Raw genomic sequence first — 26,796 nt, 5'->3', positions numbered from 1 at the left:
TTTTCACGTGAAAAGTGTAGACTAATTATATTTTTTGAGACAGTTATTTAAAAAAAATAGTGTATCCATTTAATGTAACTATATTTAAACTGTTTTGCAGCACAAATATATGACAGGCTATAACAGTCTGTTTAAACAACTAATGTCTATGTCAAACAGCAGATACAGAAATATATACACCAATACATACATGTATAAAAACAGATTTGGAAGGAACAGTGTGAGTGTGTATAAAATTACACAATGTATTGCAATATACTATACTAAAAAAGTGCAAAGTATTCATAATACATTTGGCCTGTAACCCCAGATTGCATAACATCAGAAAGCTTAACAAGAGGAAAATCTGTTTGTATCACAAGTGAAACTAACACTACTTTGGCTCCCTAAATTTTGCCAGTTTTTGAGTTGTAATAAATGTTGTCTGCATTTTGTACTGCACATTTTTTAAAAGAAAAAGAACAAAAGAATCCTAAATCTGGGGTTACAGGCCAAATGTATTATGAATACTTTGCACTTTTTTAGTATAGTATATTGCAATACATTGTGTAATTTTATACACACTCACACTGTTCCTTCCAAATCTGTTTTTATACATGTATGTATTGGTGTATATATTTCTGTATCTGCTGTTTGACATAGACATTAGTTGTTTAAACAGACTGTTATAGCCTGTCATATATTTGTGCTGCAAAACAGTTTAAATATAGTTACATTAAATGGACACACTATCATGGCTGATTTGGAAAAGATTGTCAAAATATAATAAATGCATTTTCACGTGAAAAGTGTAACTAATTATATTTTTTGAGACAGTTATTTAAAATATATATATAGATATATATATATATATATATATATATTAACCTGGTATTTGTGTTGTCAAATAAAATCCAAATTTACAAAATTCTCACAATTGGCATTTCATTGGAACCTAAACACCCTGCAGTATGTCCCTAAAGACATGAGACAGTTTGAGCCTCATCAAAACATCAGCTGTCTGAAGTTTGTCAGATGAGACTGAGTCTGTTGATGCAACACTGTAGATCAGGGGTGTCCAAACTTTTTTGAATGGGGGCCAGATTAGACAATGCGAAAATACTAGGGGCCAGCTGTTTCTTGCATCATATGTTTTTTTTTAAAAAAAAAAAAACCCTTACATATATGACACACTGATTCAAGTGTTTCATCTTGTATGAAAAACTTTCCGATGCTCCTAGAAGCTCGCTGTCCACAGATGTACAAAAAAGAGATTTTCCGTCATGATTGACAGCCAATCCCTGCACTCGCATTCAATGGAGCTGTTTGCAATTGGTCGGACAGATGTTTTGGCGGGACCCAAACATCTAATAGCATCATTTTAGTATATGCATCTATTAGCTTCAGCTAATAGATGCATATACTAAAATGTGCAACTACTAAAAGTAAATGGTAGCTACTAGTAACAAAATAACCCAATATATATTTATTTTATCTCAATTGTTAACACTGTTTTCATGCTTTTCGCCATTTCTGCTGCCCTGAAACATCACGCAAACGTCACAACTCAGCAAATCGGGTATCATAGAAGTTTTCCAATTTCCCCTCGTAATTTCAATTTAAGAGGGCCTTTCACATGCTTGTAACTCGTAAATTCTATATTTCCAAGGAGCACACGAAGGCAGCATTAGACTACAACCATCTTCACTGCCTTTGCCTTTTGTGCCAATTGTGATCTCAACTACACACCTTGTAAAGTGAGGACTGCTTCTTGCATGGTAATGAAGTTATCATGTTGATATAATCTGCCCACAGACAAGACAGCTGGCGAGACACTCAAAATGGCTTCTGTGGTAGTTCCCACTACAGTTGGTGTTATCAGATCCACATTTGGCCATGATGACGCACACACAGACTCAGAGAGTGAAAACAGTAGCAGTTGGTGCAATTGTTACCACTGCTAACAGTTGTATTCCCTATGTGGTTTTCTGTCTTTCCAAAAAAGAAAAACTGTTAAAGTGACCCCACATTGGCTGTTCTGCCTGCTCTCTACACAGCTAGTGACCTTCATTGTGATGTGTAGTCCCAGTTAGAGCAGTGGTAATTTTGAAAAGTTTCTATCTGGATCACGGTGATCCAATCAAATGTTGCTTTGTTTTATCTGCAGTGTAAGTCTTGCTTAAAAGGGGGAAACCTTCTTGGAACCCATCTTGCAATAGGGTCATACCAGCTGCGATACAGCCCTTTGTGAGTGAGCAAATGTCTGCCAGGGGGGCAATGGCCCCTTCCCTACTTCCTGACTACTTGGTTGGACCACACCAACCGTAAAATTAGGCCTCCATTTTGACCTCAACTTCACACCTGTCAAGTTTGATGAATGCATCTTGCATTATTTTGAGACTATTGCATTGACAGGTGGAATAATAAACACTTGGCAAAGTCCTCAGAACAGCTTCTCTGGTAGTTTCTGCCACAATAGATGTGACCAGGAACATATGATGACACACAGACTCACAAGGTGAAAACAAACCAGCTGTTATGTTGCCGGGCTCGTAAAAAACTTTTTGTAAGAAATAAGTTTTATGGAAAAATTGATCTCAAACTGTCTAGTCTATCAGAGATAATCGATCTTATTTTACACAATCTTTTCAGGCTCAGAATACAGTCAATAAAAGGTGAGGAAAGGATTACAAATGAGTGGATCAATGTCTGTGTCAGCAGATTTCCTGGATCAGAGGTCTTGTATGCAATGTCACTACTCAGTGAGACAGTTAAATGCAATATTTATGATGATGGCAATCAACACTGTAACACGAACAGCTGACTTCAAACTCAGTCATGTCAATGTGACGTCAAATTAAAGTTTGCCGCTACCCTAAGGCTCGAGGGGTGATTGAGGTTATCTCATAGGACAACGGTCAGGCGGAATTTAACTAACAACATTCCAGTAAATGGTTAACCTAGTTTGCTTAGCTAGTTGACATCAGCTGATGTTATCTGACTTTCTCTCAGTGGGCTTTGAATTTCTGTGACATGTAGGGTCGCAATGATGTGAGACTTTAACAGTACCATAAATGTCACAGTGTCATGGTATTACAGACTTATTCTTATCAGTTGCTGAACCTTAAAGGAAAGAAAACAGAGAGGCCTTTTAGTTAAAAAAATAATTTTATGACTAAAATTAAAACTTTAAACATAAAAAAGTATGTGTAAAAAGCTTTCCTTTTGACAATAATTAAAATGGTGAGACTGTCTGTCCAGTTGCATTCTTTTTCAATAATGTAGATAAACAAATGCATGCAATGTGATAACTGTCTATTTTCATACCAGAGTATACCTTTAAGCAGGTGTACCATTGCAACCCTATTTGTACACTGAGTAACACTTTTGTTTTGCTCCCATTCTTCATGAGCTGAATTATTTAGACTTTAACTATTTTCTTTGATGGCATTTCTATCAAATGTTGGTCACTTAAAAAAATGAAATAAAATAATAATCCACGTTAGTGAGCACTAGCACCTTTTTGGAGACAATCCATCCACCTGACAGGAATGGCGTATCGAGATGCTGATTAAACTGCATCATTACTACCAGTGTTGCAGTATGCAATTGCTTAAGTAAAAAGGTTAATACCATACTGTGAAAATACTGTTACAAGTAAAAGCCCCACATTGAAAATGTTACTTAAATAAATAAAGTAAAATGTACTTAAAGTAGCAGAAAAATATTTTGATAAAAGGAAATACAAGAAAAAAAACCTCAAAACTTAAAATAATTAAGAAAAATACATAAATATTTATCAAAATAGATGACAGGTAATTTTCTGTCTGTTGGCAAATATATTATTTTTTGTATCATATTTTATAAACTATTCTTAGTTTTTATTAAAAAATCTATCTAATCTAAATAGTTACCAAAGCTGTCTGATAAATATAGTGTAGTAAAAATACCTTTCCTCTGAAATGTGGTGAAGTAAAGTCTGAAGTGTCATTGAAGGAAAATAGTCAAGTAACGTACCTCAAATATGTTGTGAAGTACAGTAATTGAGTAAATGTACTTAGTTACATTCCACCACTGATTACTACACAGGTGTGCCTTTGGGTGGTCACAATCAGGTCATAATTAAAGCCTATATATGTGCAGTTTTATTTTGAAATGACGTTCATCAGGATTTCACATGAGGTCACGGATTTTATTATGAAGGATTCGCTCCGGAAGTCCTAATGTTACCGCCGGGGGAGGAACTTCGAATTCACTCGAAGAAGAAGTCATGCAGTCCAGCTGACCGGTCGGGGGGAAACCCACTGTAGTACATCCATGAGGGAAACACACCGCGGACGGCAACAGCACGCAGGAAAGAAAACCTGTTAGACGGCGGAAGAGAAATTTTCGTATATACGTTATCCCACGGTACCGTGAGCCATGTCCGGAGCGTTGGCGAGACTGCTCTTCTACCCGACGTTAGCCTATAATGTTGTCATGGAGAAGGTGTCCTCGAGACGGTGGTTTGACCGAGTGGACGAGACGGTGATCCTCGGAGCGCTGCCGTTCAGATCCATCACCAAACAGGTCACACTCTCTAACATCGAACACCGGAGGCAGGAAGTACTCACTGCAGTAGAAGTACTAACGTCACACTGCAAATGCTCAGTACAAATTGAAGTCCATATATTCAAAAACTTCCAGAAGTGAACCTATGGAGAGCATGATATGCTTATGATGCAGAACTTACACTCACATAAAGTAACATGTAGAGTAATTAAAATTGTCCCACACTGACAAAATACAACATTAAAGTGTTCTTTCATGTTGACAACAATAAAGTAATATCATAATAATGCCATATTCTTAAACACATTTAAAGAAGCCCATCTGCTCCTAATATAATTTAATTTTGTTATATGTATTTGTTTATCTGAAAACTTACAACTGAGGTAGGATTACTGTGGAGAATATTTTTGGTCATAATTCAAATTAAAAGTCCAAATAGGAAATTAAAACAGATAACATTAAAAAGATTACTACTACTAATATTTTACTTACTACTTTTTTATTTTCCTTTTTCTTTATAAGTTTAATTATGGCATGATTATTCCTACTGTGTAGTAAAATAATATCTTTATTTCTTAATTTTAAGTAATTCTGTCTTTTACAGTAATTGCTGCTTGTATAAAACATACATAACATAGTAGTAGTATTTTATTCAGTCATCATACATAATACAATAAACTCAAACAGTTTCGTCAGTATAAATTAAAACAACAGTCTGCGTATGATGTAGTGACTGAACAGGCTTAGGCAGAAGCAAAATGCTTTTTTAAGCCTAACCAACATACTCATCAATTTAAGCTGCTCTTCAGAATGAAGAGAAGAAAGACAACAAAAACTTCTTCACGTTTGTAACCTTCAAAAATTTCTTCTTCTTTTGAAAACCAGAAGTGAATTAAACATTTCTAAACGTTTACTTGCATCATTCCATAATTTGACCCTAATAATAGAGATGCACCTCCTTTCAGTTCCCTTTTTAGCTTTTTGTGCAGTAAACTTATAAACACCTCTCAGGTCATATTTGCTCCCCCATATCGAAAAGAACTTTTGGACAGAGTCTGGGAGTGACATTGATTTTGCTTTGAACATTATTTGCATTATTTTATAATAAAACAAGTCATTAAATTTCATAACATGATAATTTAGAAAGAGTGGATTTGTGTGAACAAAATAATCAGTTTTGTTAATGATTGTATGGCTCGTTTTTGTAGAACGAGTATTGAGTTTGTAGTTGTTTTAAAGGTATGTGTACTTACAAGTGAGGGCCAGACAGTTCAAACACAGTACTGCTGCTACTCAGAATGCTGGGTATGGTAGTCCTAAGCTCAACTCTTGAATCATGAAATAAACTGGTCATTGTAAACTGTTAAAATCATATGTTTGGAAGTTATTGTAATTTCTTAACACATAATGTTTTTCATCCCTAAATAAAAAAAGTCTATGTATATGGTATTTAAATTGATGGCTGCCGTTTCTTGTGTTGCAGCTGGTGGAAGCAGAAAATGTTCGAGGCGTTATCACCATGAATGAGGAGTATGAGACCAAATATTTCTGCAACTCAGCTGAGGTGAGTTCACTTCCCGTAGTGTTTCTATTCAGAAGGTTCAGCAGGATTCAGCCAGTCGAACATCCTGTGTGTGGAACAGAAGATCCAAGAAGGATCCAGCAACAAGTTGTTCTGCAGAAAGTTGAATTATTGTGACGTGACTGACCGCAAACTAAATTCAGTTTGTCCTGTCCTTAGAAATATAAAACCTACTGATAAAATCAGAGAGGAGTAATCTCTAAGTGATCATCTCAGTTTTTTTCGCAGACATTTCTTTTGCGAAATGCATGTTTCTTTCAGATTATGTAAAAATAACAGAGCGTTTTTTTTAAACTACATGTTCAAAATAAAAAAATTATTCAAGCAACAGAGCAATTAGTGATCAAAGTTCTGAGTTCCTGCTTCTGAAATGTGAGGATTTTCTGCTTTTCTTTGCCATTTTTATGAAGGACCTGAATATATTTGGTTTTGAGACTGTTGGTTGTACAAAACAAATAATCTCAGAGAAATCTGTGTAATTGTTACAGACATATTACACCATTTCTTTGGCATTAACTGACAAAAATGATGAACAGATTAATCTATAATGAACATAATTGTTGGGTTCGGCCTACGATTGATGCTGCTTCAATCGGAACACCAGACTGCTGAGCACCAGCAGCTGATTTCTCACAGTGTGATCTGAGCTCAGGTTGTCTTTTTCACTTGGCTGTGTTGTGTGTGTTGTGTGTGATGGTGGTGTCAGGAGTGGCGGGCTGCCGGGGTGGAGCAGCTGAGGCTGAGCACGGTCGACCTCACCGGCGTCCCCAGCCTGGAGAACCTGTGCCGAGGAGTGAATTTTGCTCTGCAGCACAGAGAGCGGGGGAGCAGCGTGTACGTGCACTGCAAGGCCGGACGCTCCCGCAGTGCCACACTGGCTGCTGCGTACCTCATTCGGGTTAGTACCTAACTTGGCGGCGGGGGAAAAGGGGGTGCTTCGTTTTTGTCAAGTTTATAACTATGAAGGACTGAAACTGACAACATTTGAAATAAATAAATGTGTCAATAAATCAAAATGACAATATTTATTACATTTTCCATTTTATTTATCAATTTATTCATTTTCCCATTTCATTTATCAGTTTATTCATTTTCATATTTATTTGCTTATTTATTTATGTATTATTTTCTACTTTGCATAAATTCCCCTGTTATTTATTCTTCTATTTTATTTTCCATTTTCCATTTCTATTTATTCATTTTTAAATTTATTTATTTGTGTAACTATTTATGTTTTATTTTATTTTTATCCAGATGCTGTGTGAAACATAAAAGCAGAACGCAGTGCTTTTCAAATTGTTTTTGACCTATATTAAGTCTGATGTCAGCAACACATTCCAAAAGAGTTGGGACAGGACATGTTTCCCACTGTGTGACATTACCTTTTTGTTTGACAACACACAGTAAGTCAAAAAAAGGAGGAACTACCAAAAAACAGCTGTATTAAAGATCCAACTCCAGGAACTCAGGTTGGTTTGAAAAGCATTAAGGCCTTTAATTCATAGGGCTAGAAACATTAAAAATGCACCAACGCGCATCAGCTTGCACCTTCCTCAGGGTGTAGTGACACACTGAGACAAAGACAGTGATTATAGTTACAGTCAGCACTGCATACCTGCAGCAGTGACTGCAACTAAAATCACTCTCTTTGTCTCTTCCAGTGCTGTTCCCACTTTGAGACCTCAAAGCACATGAACACAAAGATGTTAGAAAAACGACTTCCCAACTTGGAAACTACAACCTTCTGACATCACATGAACGCAGAATCAGCCTCGGCCCTTACGTGCAGAGAGTTCTTCAGATTCTCTGAAACATTTGATGATGTTGTGAATTGTAGATGCTGAATTCCTTCCAACGGTGCATTAGGAAATGTTCTTAAACTGTTGAACTATTTTCACATACACTTTTTCACTAACTGGGGAATCTCACCCAATCTTTGCCTGTGAACAACCGAATCTTTCAAGGATGCCCCCTTTAAAAGCTACTGATGATCCTATCACCTGTTAGCAATCAGCCTGTTCACCAGTGCAATGTTCCAGGTGATTTTTGAGTGTTCCACAACTTTCCCAGACTGTTGTTGTTCCTATCCGAACTTTTTAGGAACATGTTGCAGGCATTTTATCTAGAATGTAAATATTAATGTAAAACAATGCAGTTGATCAGTTTGAACTTTAATTATCTCACCTATGTATTATATTTCAATAAATATAGCTCAAAAAATCATTGCATTTTATTTTAATGTATGTTTAGCACAGCATCCCAACTTTTTAGGAATTGAGGTTGTGCAAAACTGATTTGCTGAAACTTGCTCCGATCAGTCAGACAGTGAAAAGCAGCTCTGTTGATTTTGACATTTGCACTTTTCTTTTGACAGTTACACTGCATGACTCCAGAGGAAGCCTGTCAGAAGCTGGCGTCTATTCGCCCACACATCCTGGTGCGCTCGGCTCAGCTGGACATGCTGAGGAAATACTACCAGCAGGTGTGTGAGCGGTCCAGCTGAGAGCGCAGGACGGCAGCTCAGACCTCATTCTGCTCCCACAGCTGCTGGATCAGTGGACCCGGAGCCTTGGACAATCCTCCACGTCAGAATGTTTACCCACTGAAGAAAATGCCAAACCACTTGAATTTCCCCCAACATTTTGAACTCAAATCCTCAAGGTTTTACTGGGAAATAGCAAAGTTTTAGAAGGTAATTCACAAGTTGTCAGTTAGCAAAAATGGCAGTTTCTACAAGTAATATTATCATTATATTTAATAACCTTTATGACATAAAACATATTTTCTTTAACTCTTTGACTACCTGTTTGCTTGCTTTTGATTGAAACATAAATGTAAAACACGTAAATGAAATCTCTCTCTGAAATATCTGAACCGTAATGAAGTAATGAAATTCTTTCATTAAAGCCACAAGTGGCATGAACAGCGTGATATCTGGTATCTAAGGAATGTCTGTGTCTGCATTGGAGTGTTTTTGAATGAAGACTCGTGGGGATGAAGATGTTAAATGATTTTGCACGTTCTTAAAAATATAGAAACGGACTGCTGAATCAACCTTAGGTGTCAGTGAGGCCAACTTTTGTCACAATTCAGTGATGTGCTAAAAAGATTTCGGCTCTGCTGGACAGTTTGGTGATTATTGCAATTTATTGAAGTTTGGCATGTGAAATGTCTGCAAATATAGGTTTATTATAATAAGTCACGCTAACTTTATGCAGTTATTACAAAAGTTTATGCATCAACTGAGTCATAACTCTAGAGGATCTCTAGCTCAGACAAAGCATCTGCTATTGAACTCAAAGACAAATGTTTGATAATGTGTAATTGACATATTAAAATTTCTTTGATGACTTTAGATCAAGAATGTCTGTAGATTATCTTGCCAAAGTTTCAGGATTATTGGCCCAGCAGTCTGGGACAAGTTTGTGAAAGTCTGATTAAGAGAAAATTGCGAAAAAGTCACAAAATTTGACATTTTTAAAGCATAAGACCGTTGGAGCAAAGGTGCAGATGAATTGAGAGATTAATATGGTGAAATAATTTTGACTCTAAGCCAAGCTGTTGTTGAAATGACTGCTGAGGTCTGTGAGAGTGAGTGCTTGTTTAACCAAATAGTGTTTCCAACACCATATAAACAACACTTTGTTGACACAACAGTGTCACAGCATTGAGGCCGACAGGTGCCGACCACAGACTGTATATTAACATATTTCTATGTGGCATATATAAAGAATATATATATTCTCTCCCATATATGTTTATATACAGTCTATGGTACAGACTAAGATCTAAAGACCTCTGCAACCACAGTGAGGCAGCAAACGCGCCAAGTAGTCCATTAAAAGGCAACAGACGAGGAAGAATGTCCTCCCTGCTGTTCTCCTCCTGGCCTTTAGGAGGCGACACTCAAACAGTCAAATACTTGTAGCGAACAAACATGGCGGCGTCGTTGGTTCGGTTTGTCCGCGGAGGTCTTGGAAGGAGTTATAACCGTAAGTTGTCTTGGGACTAATTTTAATTTTAAACACACTGTCTGCGGCAGGCGTCCGTATAAGTTTGTGTGCGTTTATCTGCCACTAAAAACGCCATCGTGTCATTTTCAACCGTCTGCTGTGTCAGGTTTGACCTTCGAGCTAGCTAATGCTAACGTTAGCCTGTGTAAAAGATGGACGGTTCGAGTTGTTTCTGTGTGACGGATGAGTTTAGACCGTGACACACAGAAATGTAGTGAGAGGATGTAGGAAGAATGTTTTTGCTTTATATTCTTGGCGTATCGTTCACATTGCTCAAGTCGCTCTGCAGCTCTGTAGAATCAGTCGACAGTATTACAGCCTCGTTGGACGGAATTCGTGTTTTTGGCTCTCGTGTACAGCTACAGACCCACGCTTTAAAACAAAGACAACATAAACATCCCACTGTTGTGTAAAATCACAGGTATAAATTTAGATCAGTTTATTTGTAAACAATAACAGCTGCAAAGAGGAAAACAAAAACGAAAAATAAATAAATAAATAAAATTTCCCCATTAACATTTTACAGAAAAATACAACAAAAGATAAATGACAACAAAGCTTACAAAGTAATCAGTCAGTAAACAGTAATTAATTTTTTTTTTTAAAAACAAGGACATAAAACACAATACAAAGTGGAAAGGAAAAAGGGTAAAAATAACACCATGAATTAAATGTAATGATATTTTCTTTTTTTTTTTATAAACATGATGAACTCTTTATAATGTGTACTGTATCGTTCCATATTTGCACATTGAGTTATCTGAAAGAAGACTGACAGTGTATTGTTTTGTAAAATGGAAGGTGAAGCTCATCATCCTGTCTAGTATTATATGAGTGAATCTGTGGATTAAATATAAAGAAATTGCTATAGGATGATGGTATACAAGAAGGTAAAAACATATTTTTATATATAAACACACATATGTGATGATTTCTGTCATATACTGAGAGAATGTTCAGTTTCCTGAAAAGTGGAACAGAGGACTCATTAGAGGATGAGAGAGTGGCCAATCTTACAAGTTGTTTTTGCAGCCAATAAAGTTTATGAAGACTGGAGAGGGATGTTATTCCCCAAACAATAATACTATAAATCAAATAGGGTTAAATCATGGAATATTGTAAAGTTAATAAACAAGAAACATTTACCAAACTAAGCTCCAATACAGTGGGAGAAATACGTATTTAACAATTTTTTTTTCCCCCAATAAATGTATTTCTAATGCATGTAACATTTCAATTAATAAAAAAGTTATGGGCAATAAAGTGGAATGACATAGGAACAAAGTATGAACACACTAGGGCTGCACTTAACAATTTTTTAAAAATCAATTTAAGCTATCAATTAATTTTTTTAAATTGATCTGACTAATTTTTTTTTTATTACTTGATAATTATATAAACAAATTTACAGAAAATAACATTTTAAAACTTGTCATACACTGCAGGGCGTTATTCCCCAACAAAAAATAGCTCAGTCTTAACTGGTAATCTGTGTTTTAAAGTCTTACATAAAGTCTCTTCAAATTAGCACAAGAGCTTGTTCCACACAAGTAAAAGGAATGTAGTGCAATCTACATTTAGCAATCCAACAGCAAAATAAATAAAACAATGTAAAATTCAAGTCACTTAACAAAACAGTTACTCTATTACAGTAACAAACCGCAGATCTAGCAGTCCAACAAAACATCTTACAGTAAAATTAGTGCAATTTGAATAACGCTAAAAGTTTTCTCTAACATAAATAATTGTAACCAGCCTTAACTGGGCTTTAAAGGCATATCGCTGCCTGCTGATATGAGTGCTGTATTTTCATATTTATAAGCACATATTCCTCTCATTTATGAAGTCATGCAAGCTCCTGCACAGCTGACAAGCCAGTGGCATTTACAGTGCCTGTAAATGTTTCAAAATAAAATGCATTGTATCAGCAACTGATGACATTCTGTCCACGGAGACACAGTCAGACAGCTTTTGTTTTGAAAGGGAAGCAAGGAAGTTGAGGTAAAACAAACATATTTGTATACAGAGAGAGACTTTAAACTGCAGTATAAAGTGGTAGAGTCAACAAACGTGAGCATCATGCATAAAAAAACGTCAAGCCACCGTTTCTCTAGATGTGCTGCAGCTGACAAGCGCTGACGGGCGAACAGTGTGCACGCTCTAACTTGATACACAAGCACCAAAACAAAAAACAACACGCTACACGCTGCTCACGCTCTCGTGAGGCGCGCTGTGTGAAACGGTGCGATGCGGTGACGCACGTTATGTGAATCGACGTATTCACGTAATCAATCGCGATTAGTTCGAGGTGGGGTGGCCAAGATGGCGACCTCGACATGTGCTGCTGACGCCACCGTGTAGACAAACCTCAATTTATGCCTGAAAACAGCAACCAGCTCAACAAGTAACTGAAGTGCCGCTGTACAGGGAGTCAGTTACCTACACCTGCAGCTGGGAAAACTGAAATGCCAGGTCCTTCTGGAGGCCATGCGGCTACTGCCATGGCTGAAAGAAGGAAGTACAAAGAAAAAGGGAAAAAGGTGATGAACAAACAAATCCCTCTTGAGGAACACCCTCTAACTGAAATTACCAACGGAATTTCCTTTGGCGCCGAAAAAGACTTGGAGGTGATTACCACTGCCGCTCACATGCACTGCTATGCACACCTGGACGGAGGGGAGGGGACCCCTCACCTGAGGCCGACTCTCCGATACACGCTCCGGCTGCTAAGCGGTGGAGATCTGAGCCAGCCCTTGTCGAGTTGCAAGACAACATTGTGAGACTGCTGGTGGACAAAATAAACGAAAGGGCAGATGGCATAGAGAAGAGGGCAGACGGTTTGGAGACGCTGATTAAACAAAATACTGAAAGTATCAACGCACTGAAAGAAAGCGCTGAAATTTTATTTAAAGAGCTCCAAGATGTGAAAACTGAAGTAACGACATTAAAAACCTTTGTCACCACTCATGAGAAAAGGCTCGCAGAGCTGGAGGATAAGGAGAACGAGGAAAGCGGTACCAGAGGAGATGGAACCTGAGGCTGTACGCTTTGAAAGAACAGGAGGGAGAAGACCTCAAACAGCGTGTGATTGAAATCTGCCGTGCCATCGCTCCGGGCCTCGGTGACTATCTGCAGCTCCACATCGACATCACCCACAGGATCGGATGGAGAGACAGAGACAGAGAGAGGATACATCCATGGATCATCAGGTTTACATCCAGATCAGTCAAAAAATTCATCTGGAAGAATGCAAAGGGATCAGAATACCTCGCGTCCAGGAAGCTGAGGTTTTGAGAAGACAACTAAGGACAAGGAGACTGGAAACAGATTGTGATCTGAGATTTAAGCGGCACGCAGAGAAGGGAAGAAAGCCTTTTTTGTCAGAGCCAAAGCCTTAATTGATAGGAGAGAGCTGCGGGCATAGAAGGTATGCATGTCGGCGTCATGCTGGCAGTCAATTAAGTTAAGCTTTTGAAGCAAGGCAGCGCCTGGCACAGCAGTATTTTGGTTGTATTTTTGACAGTTAGGCCTATACATGTATATGTCTTTATGGTACATGTTTTCCTCAGTTTTGAGGTGGAAAATTTTGGTTAATTAATTCTTTATTTGAAGGAAAGTGTCTTTATCAGTGTGCTCAATCAATGTTAAGGGTATCAGAGATATATTTAAAAGAAAAGCATTTTTTTGTTTTGTTTAGAGGTTTAAGGCTGATTTTTTACTTTATACAAGAAACAAGAAACATTAAAATCTGACTATAATTTCTGGAAGAGTCAATGGGGTGATAATATGGATGTTATACGGAACCAATGCATCCACAGGTGTTGCAATTTTGAGAGGACAGTTTAGTGGTAATGTTTTGAAAAGCAGAGCACATGACTATGGAAGATGGTTACTTTTAGTGCTGGAGAAAAGGGATGTGTGTTAATCATGGATAACATTTATGCTACAAATAACAGTTCACAGAATAGAGCACTGTTTCAGGAGTTTGAAGAGAACATATCTAGTTTAATAAATATATTTCCTAATGTAAAGCTAACTTTAGGAGGAGATTGGAACTCCATAAAAGATCCTCTACTAGATTGTATTACACTGAGACCAATAAGAGCCAACTGTACTGCTGAATTTGACAACCTATGCCTAAATCTGAAGTGTTTTGACATATGGAGACATAGGAATCCAGACAAAATGCAATTCACTTGGTGCACTAAAGATATGTCCAAACAGTCAAGGACTGACTTCTGGCTAATATCTAGAGATCTAGAAAACCAAGTTTTTAAATTTAAAGTATGTAATATTCTGTGTGCCTGCTACAGTTTGAACAGAAGTTTGAACAGGTTTTGTTCAGGGTGTGATGGTCTGCCGTGATACTACCTAACTGTTTCCTCACTTTGGAGGAGTATGAGTCCTAAATGGAGGCTGGCACCAAAGATTTTTGCTGCTTTGCTGAGTCATCAGCAGCAAGTTTGTAATCATTTTTCACTTCTCTCCTTCCTCCTGTTATTTCTTTTCTAGTTGCCAGGAGTTCGTGTCTCCTCCAGCAGCAGACCAGGCTGCAGAGCTCTACCACCGAGACCAGCCGTAAGTACACGCTGACTGAACCAGCAAGAGGCCAGAGGTGGAACAAGTACTCAGTTGTAGCAATACCACAGTGTAGAAATACTTGGTTACAAGTCAAATTCCTTCACTCAAAAACATACTCAAGTAAACGTACAAGAGTATTGGCATCAAAATCCATCCATCCATTTTCTTCTGCTCATCCTGCTACATTTTTTTGGTGTTAAAGGAGGAGTTGAGGAGTCTCACAGCCTGGGGAAAGAAGCTGCTCTGTAGTCTGGTGGTTCTGCAGCGGATACTTCTGTATCTTTTTCCAGATGGCAGCAGGGTGAACAGACTGTGTCTGGGTGGCTGCTGTCTTTCAGTACTCTTTGGGCTCTGTGCAGACACCTCACTTCACAGAGGTCACTGATGCTCTGTAGATGGGAACCAGTGATGTTCTGGGCAGTTTTAATTACCCGCTGTAGAGCCTTCCTGTCCTGGGCCATGCATGAACCATGCCAGTTGGTGATATTTCTTAACCAGGATCATGCTCTGGAATTTAGCCTTCCTAAGTTTCTGTAGGAAGTAGAGTCTTTTCTGTGTTTTTTTAACCTGGGTGGTGATGTGTGATGACCAAGACAGGTTCTCAGTAATAGTAATATCAAGGAACCTATAGCTGTTCACCTGCTCCACCTCAGCTCGGCTGATGTAGACAGGGGTGTGTGTCTTTGCCTCCTTCTTTCTAAAATCAACAATCAGCTCCCTGGTTTTACTGATGTTGAGCAGTAGGTTGTCCTCTGTGCACCACTCTGCAAGGTTGTTGATTTTCTCCCGGTATGAACTCTCATCGTTGTTTGTAATACGGCCGATGATGGTGGTGTCGTCCGCATACTTCACAATACAGTTCTCCTGATGTTTGGGAGTGCAGTCATGGGTGTACATTGTGAACAGGAGGGGGCTGAGCACACAGCCCTGGGGGGCTCCGGTGTTGAGCACTAATGTGGAGGAGGTGTGACTGCTAATCTGAACTCTCTGGGGTCTGCATGTAAGGAAGTCCAGTATCCAGTTGCAGAGCATTGTACTGAAGCCCAGTGTGTTGAATTTTCCAATCAGCTTCATGGGAGAGATTGTGTTGAATGCTGAGCTGAAGTCAACAAACAGCATCCTGATGTAGCTGTTCTCATTCTCCAGGTGAGTGAAGCCTGAGTGAAGAACAGTAGATATGGTGTCCTCTGTGGATCTGTTGGTTCTGAAAGCATACTGGTGAAGGTCCAGGCTGGCAGGGATGTTGTCTTTGATGTGCTAGAAAACCAGTTTCATCAGGATGGGGGTAAGAGCCACAGGGAGGTAGTCATTAAGACTAGACACAGCAGACTTTTTAGGTACAGGAATGATGTTGGCTGTCTTGAGGCAGGAGGGAACAGTCTCTTGTGACAGTGAGATGTTAAAAATGTCATTTATAATATTAACAAGCTGATCACAACAAGTTTTTAGTCCAGGAATGTTGTCAGGCCTGGCAGACTTGTTTATATTCTCTCACAGCTGCTGTGGTCACTGAGTAGACGTCACGGTTGAGTCCTGATTCAGGAGGTCAAAGCCAGTGTAAAAAGTGTTCAGTTCGTGCGGCAGCGTGGTTTCACATATGATCGGGGCGCTCCTGCTTCTGTAGCTTGTGACATTTTGGATCTGGTATCTCCTCTTTGTCTCCTTGATGCCAGCTCTCAGTCGTGCTCTGGCGATGATGTATGTCCCCTTGTCCCCTGGCTTTCTGGTTGGGGAATGATCTCACTGTGTTTGTGATCACCATGTCATCAACACATTTGCTGATATATGATGTCACAGAAGATGCATATTCAAGATTGATCTTGTTATGTTGAGTGGCAGCATCTTTAGACATCTTTAGCTGTGGCTTCATCTGTCCACACTTCAACAGTTTTAACTGTTGGTTTGACCCTCTTTATCGGTTGACAGTATGTTGGCAGGAGGAGCAGAGAAATATGATCTGATAGGCCAAAGTGAGGCCGTGGGAGGGCTTTGTAGCTGTCAGGAGTCCTTAAATATAGTCGAGTGAAAAGAACAATATTGATGGACTGGAGTGCGATAAAATGGAAATATTCAAAGAAAAGAATTAGCTCAAAATTATAGTAGTTAAGTAAATGTACTTAGTTACTTCCCACCACTGCAGTAGACTGCTATGATAAGATTGTCATTTACCAGCACTCAGAGGGTGGCTGAGCCACTGATCTCTGTCTTCACTGACTCCCCACCTTCAAGGCTTACTGTGAATGGATTCGTTAAGTTTAGTCCACTAAAAAATGTGAGTTTGGACCAATATCACACAGTTTCAGCTGACAGGTAAAAACAAACAAACTCCTGAGGGCCTCAGGATATTATCATATGCTAGAATATGTTAATATTTTTCTTGTGTTGTACAAAATGAGCAATGAGGTATGATATTTAGAGCCAGTGTTTCCTCTAGGATTTTTTTCAGCAGCGGGGGCAGGCTCTCCGGGGAGCCGTGGCGGCGTAAACAAATGACGCTTTTTAAAGGCTGAATGTAAAAATAAAAAATAATAACAAAAATTCAACAATAAAATAATAAAAACAATAAATAATAATTTCTTGATGGGGCTGTAATCAGTGGCAAAGTTTGCACCCAGGCTCAGAACAATGGACTTTTCTTGGTTTTTTGTAGAGCAGCTCTAAGGCTCTGTTGTACGGAAATTCCCCAAGAGGTGGCCCGTTGATGCTCAGCAGCATACAGGCTGCAGGGTGATCCCCCTGCAGCCTGTTTCTCAAGTCAGTCTTCACCTACAAATAGAAACAATAATTTTTATTTATTTTTTTTATTTATTTTTTTCAACCCATTTAGGGTCCCAGCCTGATAGCCTGTGTTTCCCTTTATGTTTTTCTCCTCTACTCTCATCTCTCTCTCCTGCACCATCACTTTGCTCTCCTGCTCCTTCACTCGGCACTCCCCCTCCTGTACTCTGCTCTCCTTCACTTTGTTCCACTGCTCCTCCCTGTCTGTTACTTGTCTTATACGATTACATAAAACATTAACGTTAGATAATTTACACTCACGTCACATTTGATTACAAGTGTGAACATAATTTTTTACCTAACCATCATAATTTGAGTCAGTAAAAAGGCTAATGATACCTGACTAGCGCCATCCTCATCAGGTGTCTTTCTCTTCTTTGAAAAATATTTGAACAAGCTCATCTGAAAATGCAGTCAGCAGTTACATCATGGCGTGTATATCGCTTAATGCTATCAATTAGTTTACTCACGTTAGCGACACTGAGTTGAGTTGGCACCGGGCCCAATTAACTTAAGCTACGTAACCTTAGCTGGCCATCAATATTTTGCGAATGTTTATTTAACTAATAAAATCTATTATAAGTTTTCTTAAGCTAATAAGTCTACCTTTTCTCCGGTAAGTTGCACGCTATTTTCAAGCCGACACTCCTCTGACTCTCCGACCTGATGCCTGGATGCGAGTAGCTAATTAACGTCGGCACCAATAAGTTCTGTTGGGGGGTGGGAGGGGGCGGTGGTATCTACCCCAAAGAGTAGATACGGAGCAAGATAGTTATCTGCCTCAGCACTCGCGACACCCAACGCAGTGCAGGACTGTGCTGTGATGCGGCGGTGGTGTATTTGCAATTTAAAAAAAAAAAAACAACCCAAAAAAAACGACATTTGAAGGAGCGGTGGGTAGGATTTAGGAGTGGCGGGCCGCCACTCCTAAATGAGTGTAGAGGAAACACTGAGAGCTGTTATTTGGTTTGGATTTGGAAATTAAGAGACAAATTAAAAAACAGATAAAAATCTTTAAAGAGCAGCAGACGAATATTTATCGCTCTAGATGGTCAGAAGAGTCCGCTGGAAGTACATTGAAACATCCGTAAGTGTTAAACAAGGATTTTTTCCTCAGCATAACGCATGCTTTGCTCTGTGACTGAAACGTGATGATATGTTTAAGGAACTGGATCTCAATTGACAACATGTTGATGTCAAAGAAAACCACATCACACAAACTGGAGCACAATGAACCATGTCATACTGCAACATTTTCTCATCTGTCCTTCCTGCAGCCACCATCAGACCCAAGGATGCTGTCACTCACAACCAGCTGGCAGCGTTTGGGGAGTTCGTGGCTGAGATGTTGCCCAAATATGTCCAGCAGGTCCAGGTCAGTTCAGCTTCAGAGCACATGTTTCTCCTGAGGAGGCTGACAGGTGTTAAAGTCAGATGGGGTATTATAAACAGCTGTCCTTCCATTCAGCATTGCATCTTGGTACAACTTCTGCTTAGAGCAAGCAAAGAGTTATCAAGCATGCAGCCAAAATCAGCTGCACTCAAACCAAACACTCAGACCTTTACAGCCATACAGTTAAAAGAAAGAAGACTCCATCACTGAGGAGCCCTCACACCTCCTTCACCACTCCTCTCAGCTGCTCCCATCAGGCAGCCACTTCAGAGCACTGCTGGCCAAAAAAAGCTCTTATCTCCACTGTTGCTGCTGCAACATCCATTTTAAACGAGGCCATATAGACTGCCTTTACTTGTCAATGCAGCTGTGCACACCTGCACTTATTAATTTATAGAACAATATAGTCGTGAAAAAATTAGGACACTCCATTAATTATTCAGTTCTTTGTTAAGAAATGTTCACATATTGATGTCTACTTTTGTTTTTATTTATCTCTGGAAAAGAAAGTTTATTGCAGGTAAACAACAAAAATTAACTTTGTTTTACTCATTAAACAAAAGATATCAACAAAAATGCGTATCCTAACAGAGGAAAAAGTTAGGACACCCTACTACTATACCCTAATAGCTAATGTTCCCCCTTTTGGCTGAAATAACTTCAATGAGACACTTCTTATAGCCATATGCCAGTCTCTAACATCGGTCTGAGGAAAGTTTGCCCAACTCCTCAATGAAGAATTCTTTCAGCTGTGAGATGTTTGAGGGGTTTCTTGCATGTTAAGCCTGTTTCAAGTCACCCCACAGCATCTCAATGGGATTAAGATCTGGGCTTAGACTTGGCCATTCTAGGACTCTCCATTTCTTAGTTTTCAGCCAGTCCTTGGTGGATTTACTGGTATGTTTTGGGTCATTGTCATGTTGCAGGGTCCAGTTCTGCTTCAGCTTTAATTTTTTTACAGATGGTCTCACATGTTCCTCAAGCACCCTCTGATACACGGTAGAATTCATGGTGGATTCTGTGATGGTGAGCTGGCCAGGTCCTGCTGCAGCAAAGCATCCCCAAACCATGACACTTCCACCACCGTGCTTCACAGTTGGAATGAGGTTCCTTTCCTGGAATGCTGTATTTGGTTTAAAGCAAACATGTCCTCTGTTCTGGTGTCCAAATAATTCAATTTTAGACACATCTGTCCAAAGAACATTGTTCCAGAAGTCCCGGCCTTTGTATACGTTCTCTCTGGCAAACTTCAGTCTGGCCTTTGTGTTTTTCTTAGAGAGCAAAGGTTTCCTTCTTGCATGCCTCCCATGAATGTTTAACTTGTGCAGTCTCTTTCTGATTGTAGAGGCATGCACTTTTACATCAACAGTAGCAAGAGCCTGCTGTAGGTCCCGTTATGACATTTTAGGGTTTTTGGAGACTTCTTTTAGCATTTTGCGGCCTGCTCTTGGGGTGAACTTGCTTGGACGGCCAGACCTGGGCATGTTGGCAGTTGTTTTCAATGTCTTCCACTTGTAGACTATTTTCCAAACAGTGGAATGGCTGATTTCAAATTCTTTTGAGATCTTTTAAAATCCCTTACCAGACTCATAAGCTGCTACAATCTTCATTCTGAAGGCTTCAGACAGCTCTTTCGATCTCACCATGGTGTTCACTCTCACGTCAACAGTCAGGAGCACACTAAACTAATTGTCAGAGGTTTGAATAGGGCAAGCCTCCTTCAGAATGCTGAGTAATGATGTTCTGATCATGTGCTCCTGATGTGATACACCTGTGTGGGATTTTAGCCATTTGAAGTGGGAATAAATTTGGGGAGGTCCTAATTTATTCCTAACCAGAAATTGCATTTTTATAATATTACATTTTACAGAATGTTTTTAATTCTTCAGTTTTAATTGTTTAGTTATATTACTTAAATCTCTCAGTATTATTAAAATCAATATTAAATATCTATATGTCTAAATTTGTTAAAAAAAAAAAAACACACAGGCTTTCATAGAGTGTCCTAATTTTTTTCACATGACTGTACATCTTAATGCAATTTAATGTCAGTCTTTCATGGGGGTAGTGATGCTCCAAAAATGCATCCACTGATTTTTAGTCATCTCTTTCACAACGGCCTCTTTGCAAAGCATTTTATATTCTTAAACCAAAACTGCAAACATTTAATAATAATAATAATAAAAATACATTTTATTTGTATAGCACTCTTCATACAAGAAATGCAGCCGCAGTGCTTCACATAAAAAGACGGAAGACTAGAAAAATAAAATGAGATCAGAATATTAAATTAAGATCAGAATAATAAATTAAGATCAGAATATAAAATAAGATCAGAATTTAGGATGATGAAATATAAATGTGGTACAGAGAATTACTTTTCCCTAGCTAGTGCATAACTCAGAGTAATCTATGTAGTCTGTATTTTAACAGTAATGGGCTATTTGTCAGATAGTGTGATAGTGATAGTATGTCATTTAAATCAGATTTTGTTTTTGTTTTTTTTGTGCTGCTTTTGGTGTCCCTGTTATTTATAAAATTAAACTAATTTACCTTTGTTACTGCTCACACATGTGGCACCGTGGCCCGCAGTCACATAAGTAAAATAATGTTTGAATGATTTACTGAACTGCTGCTATTTTTTTCATACTACACATCGCATGCCGCTATTTCGGCACCAGGCACAACTTTCTTACGATAGAGTGGCACTTATCAACGTCCAGAGAAGGGAGGGGAGAAACCAAACGAAACCGAAGGCACCAGACGAAGAGAGGGAGGAGAGCTGGTATCAGGGCGAGGCTGACCCGACTTGAACAGAGAGCTGTTCCTCTACCAAGCCGTCTTCTGGCTAATGTCTGCTTGCTGGAGAAAAAGTGGATGAGATGCGATTGATTAAGGCTCATTCAGCAACGGTTTTTCAACACTGTGGCCCCTTCTGCTGAAGCACGTCTTTTCTACGATAGAGTGGCACTTATCAGCATTGGGAAAAGTTGTGTGGGGCTTGGACTGAATGCAGCAGACTGTGAAAGGATCCCCACCGACGGCATACGGCAACAAGCTGGTCGGACCAGAGGGGAGAATTGACACAAGTTCAGTCCATCCAGTGCAACAGCTTGATCCGGGATGTCAGGTGTTAACCATGTCTCTGTGAAGATGTGCGCAGAGCAGTACCAGATCCCCTGCTGCTGAGTGAGTAAAAATCACGTCTTATCTGCTTCACTCTCCTGCATTAGGCATTAAACAGAAGAAGGCTTGGTAGAGGAACAGCTCCCGCTCCGAGTCAGGCCAGCCTCAGCGTGACACCGACTTCTCTCCCTCTTTTTGTCTGGCTCTTTGTTTCGTTTCTCCCCTCCGGTCCGACCGGCTTGTTGGTGTATGCTGTCGGTATTTTATTAGACTTTATTATAATAGTAGTTTAGGTAACTTTGATTTATTGCAGAAGCTACTTTATTTGTAACTGTGGTTCATTTATGCCTTTGCATTTTAGTATTTTACAGCCGTATAGAGGAAATTTCAAAATATTGTGATACATGGGGTGCCCAGTAGGTCAGTTGGTGGAGCAGGCGCCCCATGTGCAGAGGCTGCTCCCTTGGCTCTTTGCTGCATGTCATCTCCTCTCTCTCCCCCTTTCACAATTATATGTGTTCTATCAATAGACAAAAAATCCCTAAAAATAATCGTGTTGTGTATCATTATATAGCCTAAAATATTGTGATTTTATTTTAAAGCCATATCGTCCAGTTCTGTAGTGCAGTAGAGACTTAGGTGAGAGTTGCTGCCATGCATCAAACATCAGGAACATCAGGGCGTACCTTTCTTCAGCACAGGCCTGAGAAGACCTGTACCACTGCAGACTCAGGCAGAGTTTGTCAGTTTTCCACTGTGTGTGTTTGTGTAGGTAACCTGTTATAACGAGCTGGAGGTGATGATCCATCCAGACGGAGTGATCCCTGTGCTGACCTTCCTGAGGGACCACACCAATGCACAGTTCAGGAACATGATTGATCTGACTGCTGTCGACATCCCTACACGGCAGAACCGCTTTGAGGTAGCGCGCGCGCACACACACACACACACACACACACACACACACACACACACACACACACACACACACAAAACAGCAGGGATGTCTCTTCACTCTCAAAGATTAGTATTGGGGCTCACCAGGGCCTTGTTTTTTTTTTAACTGATTTGGGATCAGCTGTACTGAGCTTTATAGAGCCAACCTGATCAGTTGTTTTACGTCAGCTGTCACACAGGGGTTTTTACTCACCAAGCTTTCATGCACGCATAATGCAGCCATCTCATAATTCCAAATTAGATATTTGGAAATTTCAGTAATAACGGAGTTGCCAAGTTGTGACGTCTGCGTGAAGTTTGAAGGCTGCAGAAATGTCAGAAAGCCTGGAAAGAGTGTCAACAATTATATAAATTAAAATTATATATTTTGTTATTGACTTTTAGTAGTTGCACATTTTATTATCTGCATCTATTAGCTGAAGCCAGGAAACTTAAAACTCTAAAGCATGCCAGGCGGGTATACTAACATTGATAATGTTATTTTGAGTTGCCAACTTGACGTTGAAACTTGATAATGATCGATAACTTATATGATGCGTGTGTATCTGTGTGTGCTGGTTTACAGATTGTGTACAACCTGTTGTCGCTGCGCTACAACTCTCGTCTCCGTGTTAAGACATACACAGATGAGTTGACACCAGTGGACTCTGCGGTCCTGGTGCACATGGCTGCCAACTGGTACGAGAGGGAGGTGAGTCATAATCTGCAGGTCCAATCTGGAGCATCACCACAGTGTTTCCTGAGTTCTGATGACTTTTTGGCAGCCACACAGACAACCTGAGGAAGTGTGTGTGCGTGTATGTGCGTGTGCAGATATGGGATATGTTTGGTGTGTTCTTCTCTAACCACCCAGACCTGAGGCGTATTCTGACAGACTACGGCTTCGAGGGTCACCCCTTCAGGAAGGACTTCCCTCTGTCAGGATATGTCGAGGTGAGCTGTTTCTGTGGCATGTCCACACAGTCTGCTTCATTCAGCTTCATCAGTGTGTGATTCATTTACAGATGTATTGGCATATTGTCAGAGAACAGAGAGGAGGGATGCAAAGCCCAGACACTTCATTCATTCATTCATCAGTGTATGATCTTCAAAACAATAACAAATACCCATTATATGCTTTTTTCTCTTCTCAAACTCTGCTGGATCCTGTGATTTTTATTTATTCATTGATTCATTTATTTATTGATATTATTAGACGTAAACAAGCCTTAAAAATCATAGATAGCGGGGCTGCTCATTTAAGCCTGTTGTTTTGAAAACTGAATGCACTGCTGTAAAGAAAAGAAGTGTGCTGGTTTTATAACACAAGACAGAATGAAAGCATCATTGCAAAACCAAAGCCCCACACTAATAGTTGTACTGTATCTGCTTACCTTGTTTTTGTAATCATGGGACGCCAAAATTGGAATTTATTAATAATCACCCAGTACCAATGATCGTTTGTGCTAAAAGAGAGAATAGTCTAAAAGGCCAAAATACTTTAAGAAACTAAATAGATTTCCTTGACATTATTATTTATTAATACAGTACCCAAGTTTGGGATGTTTACTTGTCACTATAGCAGGATGCACACTTCACATTCATATTTTAATAAAAGGGGCATTTGATCAGGATGTCACAGAAAGAAAGGCCTCTCATGTAGTTTTGTTTATTTTATTTTCTCATTTGTTCTTATATTAAGACCTGACAGTTTGTGGTCTTTGAAATGTATCATGTCTAACCATGAAAACACTGAAAGGGCTTTAAATAGAATTAAAACAATAAAAAACATGAACAAGTAAAATGAGAATCTGGGACATTACATTGAGACATTGTGCAGAAGTTAAAATATAGAAATACAAAATAACATAAAATGAAACAGGTTTACAGTAAGTGTGAAATGAAAAAATTGTAATGTCAATGTTTCCCCGTGCAGGTGCGTTATGATGACGAGGTGAAGCGTGTGGTGGCAGAGCCCGTCGAGCTGTCGCAGGAGTTCAGGAAGTTTGACCTGAACACGCCCTGGGAGGTGTTCCCCGCCTACCGAGAGCCCAAAGAGGCCGCACCCAAACTGGAGGCTGGTGACGCGGCCCCTGAGAAGAAATGAGGTCCCTCTGTTTTGTCTCCATGTTCTGTCTGTTAGTGTCATTTTGGGTGTCCCTGCACCCTCAACAAACCAACCGGAATATTTATGTAAATAAAGATACTAATAAAACAACCTTCAAAAGAAGTTTTATGGAGCTGTTGTTTGTGCAAGATGGTAACATTTCTCATTTATGTGAACCAAACGGACCCAAACCAGGGATACCCCTGGTTTGGGTCCGTTTGGTCCACATAAATCACTTGTAGGAGTGGAAGTAAGGTGTTCCATTGCAAGTTATGTTTCATGTACGCACTTTTGAGTGTTTCAAAGTTCTTCATTTATTTGGGATGTTTCATGCTTTGCTGCTGGTGATAGCCAAGGCTGGAAGCATTACATTTTTGGATTGTCCATCTGGCCGTCCGGCACATTCTTGAGAACGCGATTTGTCAAGAACACCTTGATGGAAACTTTTCAAATTTGCCACAAACGTTCATTTTGACTAAACCATGGGCGAATTAGAATTTGGTGGTCAAAAGTCGGGATCACTGTGATCTTGTATCCATCTAATTTTTCGTGAACACAATATCTGAAGATGGCCTTGAGGGAGTTCCCTCAAATTTGGCACAAAGGTACACTAATCACAATAATGTAGTGATTAGAATCTTGTGGTCAAAGATTCAAGGTCACAAACATGGATGTTAACTGTTAAGCTGTCATTTTATCATAGTAATAGTAATTCTATAGTGCACCTGTTAAAACATTTTTTGCCTTGATAATTTCAGTTTTTGAATCAACAATTTTCTCTATATTAATTGTGTAACTGAATTAATACATGTTAGTCCTCTCTGTGTCTTGATCTGCTTTTCAAATTTACCACACTGGGATTAGCCAGCAGATGGCGCTGCAGCACACAATCTACAATTCTCTTCTCAGTTCACTGGAATACAATCAGCTCAGGCTGTACATTTCCTATTCTTTTATTTTCTCTCAAACATTTTAATCGAAGCATTCATTTTACATGTAAGAAATACTCAAAACATTTCAGAGTCAACATGGGCCAGACTACTGAAAACAATACAGGGGTCAAAATGGTTTTTGATTTTTTCTTTTTTTTTTCTGTGGTTTTAATTCTTTTTATCATAGTTGGATAAGTATGGAAACAGAATGGCTGTGCCTGCAATTTTCTGTCATTTTTTAATCTCAAGATCAGAAATGAATTATTTTGTTTTATCCAGAAATCTAGCCTTGTTATCTTTAGACAAAAAGCTCGTTATCACCAGAAATAATTAGGCTACTTATCAACTGTTAATCAGAGATCAGGAATGTCATGCCAGCATGCATAGAGGGTGTTTTGACACCTGTAGCAACTGATTTATGCTGAAAATGTCTAATTACAACAAATAATTAATATGATTTTGAGATAACATCATTAAAAAAAAAATTAAAACATTGCAGGCAAGGTCTTTCCTGGCCTCCGTACATTTGTGCTTTTAGGATGCACAATTGCCAATTTTGGAAATATTTCAACAACATTTTGACTCATGTCTGTTCGACATCATTTCTAATACACATTGATCCGTCTTTCATCACGATTATTGGAAAGAAAGAAGCACAGACCAGATACATCCAACACATTGTCAGTTACTGTACAGAAAATTACACAGTTAGCAGGCGTCGCTGGGCCCGTGAAGCTGCTCAGCAGTCAGGACAACGTTTCTTTTTAATTCACTGTATTTTCACTTACATGCATGCATCACACAAGTGCTTCCGGTGA

At 39.2% G+C, this 26,796-nt stretch overlaps 2 protein-coding genes across 2 annotated transcripts; both read left to right on the top strand.

Annotated features, from left to right (window-relative positions):
• Positions 1–4,214: 4,214 nt before the first annotated feature.
• Positions 4,215–9,061, top strand: ptpmt1 (protein tyrosine phosphatase mitochondrial 1). The gene is made up of 4 exons (XM_042486986.1): positions 4,215–4,548; positions 6,014–6,094; positions 6,819–7,010; positions 8,487–9,061. The coding sequence occupies exons 1-4, from the start codon at positions 4,402–4,404 to the stop codon at positions 8,613–8,615; spliced, it is 549 nt and encodes a 182-aa protein (XP_042342920.1). The 5' UTR covers positions 4,215–4,401; the 3' UTR covers positions 8,616–9,061.
• A 946-nt stretch (positions 9,062–10,007) lies between these two features.
• ndufs3 (NADH:ubiquinone oxidoreductase core subunit S3) lies at positions 10,008–25,169 on the top strand. Its single transcript, XM_042485061.1, has 7 exons — positions 10,008–10,104; positions 14,638–14,703; positions 18,762–18,859; positions 22,776–22,925; positions 23,526–23,651; positions 23,774–23,893; positions 24,876–25,169. The coding sequence occupies exons 1-7, from the start codon at positions 10,050–10,052 to the stop codon at positions 25,044–25,046; spliced, it is 786 nt and encodes a 261-aa protein (XP_042340995.1). The 5' UTR covers positions 10,008–10,049; the 3' UTR covers positions 25,047–25,169.
• The last annotated feature ends 1,627 nt before the right edge of the window (positions 25,170–26,796 follow it).

Source organism: Plectropomus leopardus, chromosome 1 (assembly GCF_008729295.1).
Source record: "Plectropomus leopardus isolate mb chromosome 1, YSFRI_Pleo_2.0, whole genome shotgun sequence".
In the NCBI taxonomy this organism is placed as follows: Eukaryota; Metazoa; Chordata; class Actinopteri; order Perciformes; family Serranidae; genus Plectropomus; species Plectropomus leopardus.
The sequence above is the reverse complement of the archived record's forward strand: the minus strand, read 5'-3'. Positions and strand labels throughout refer to the sequence as shown.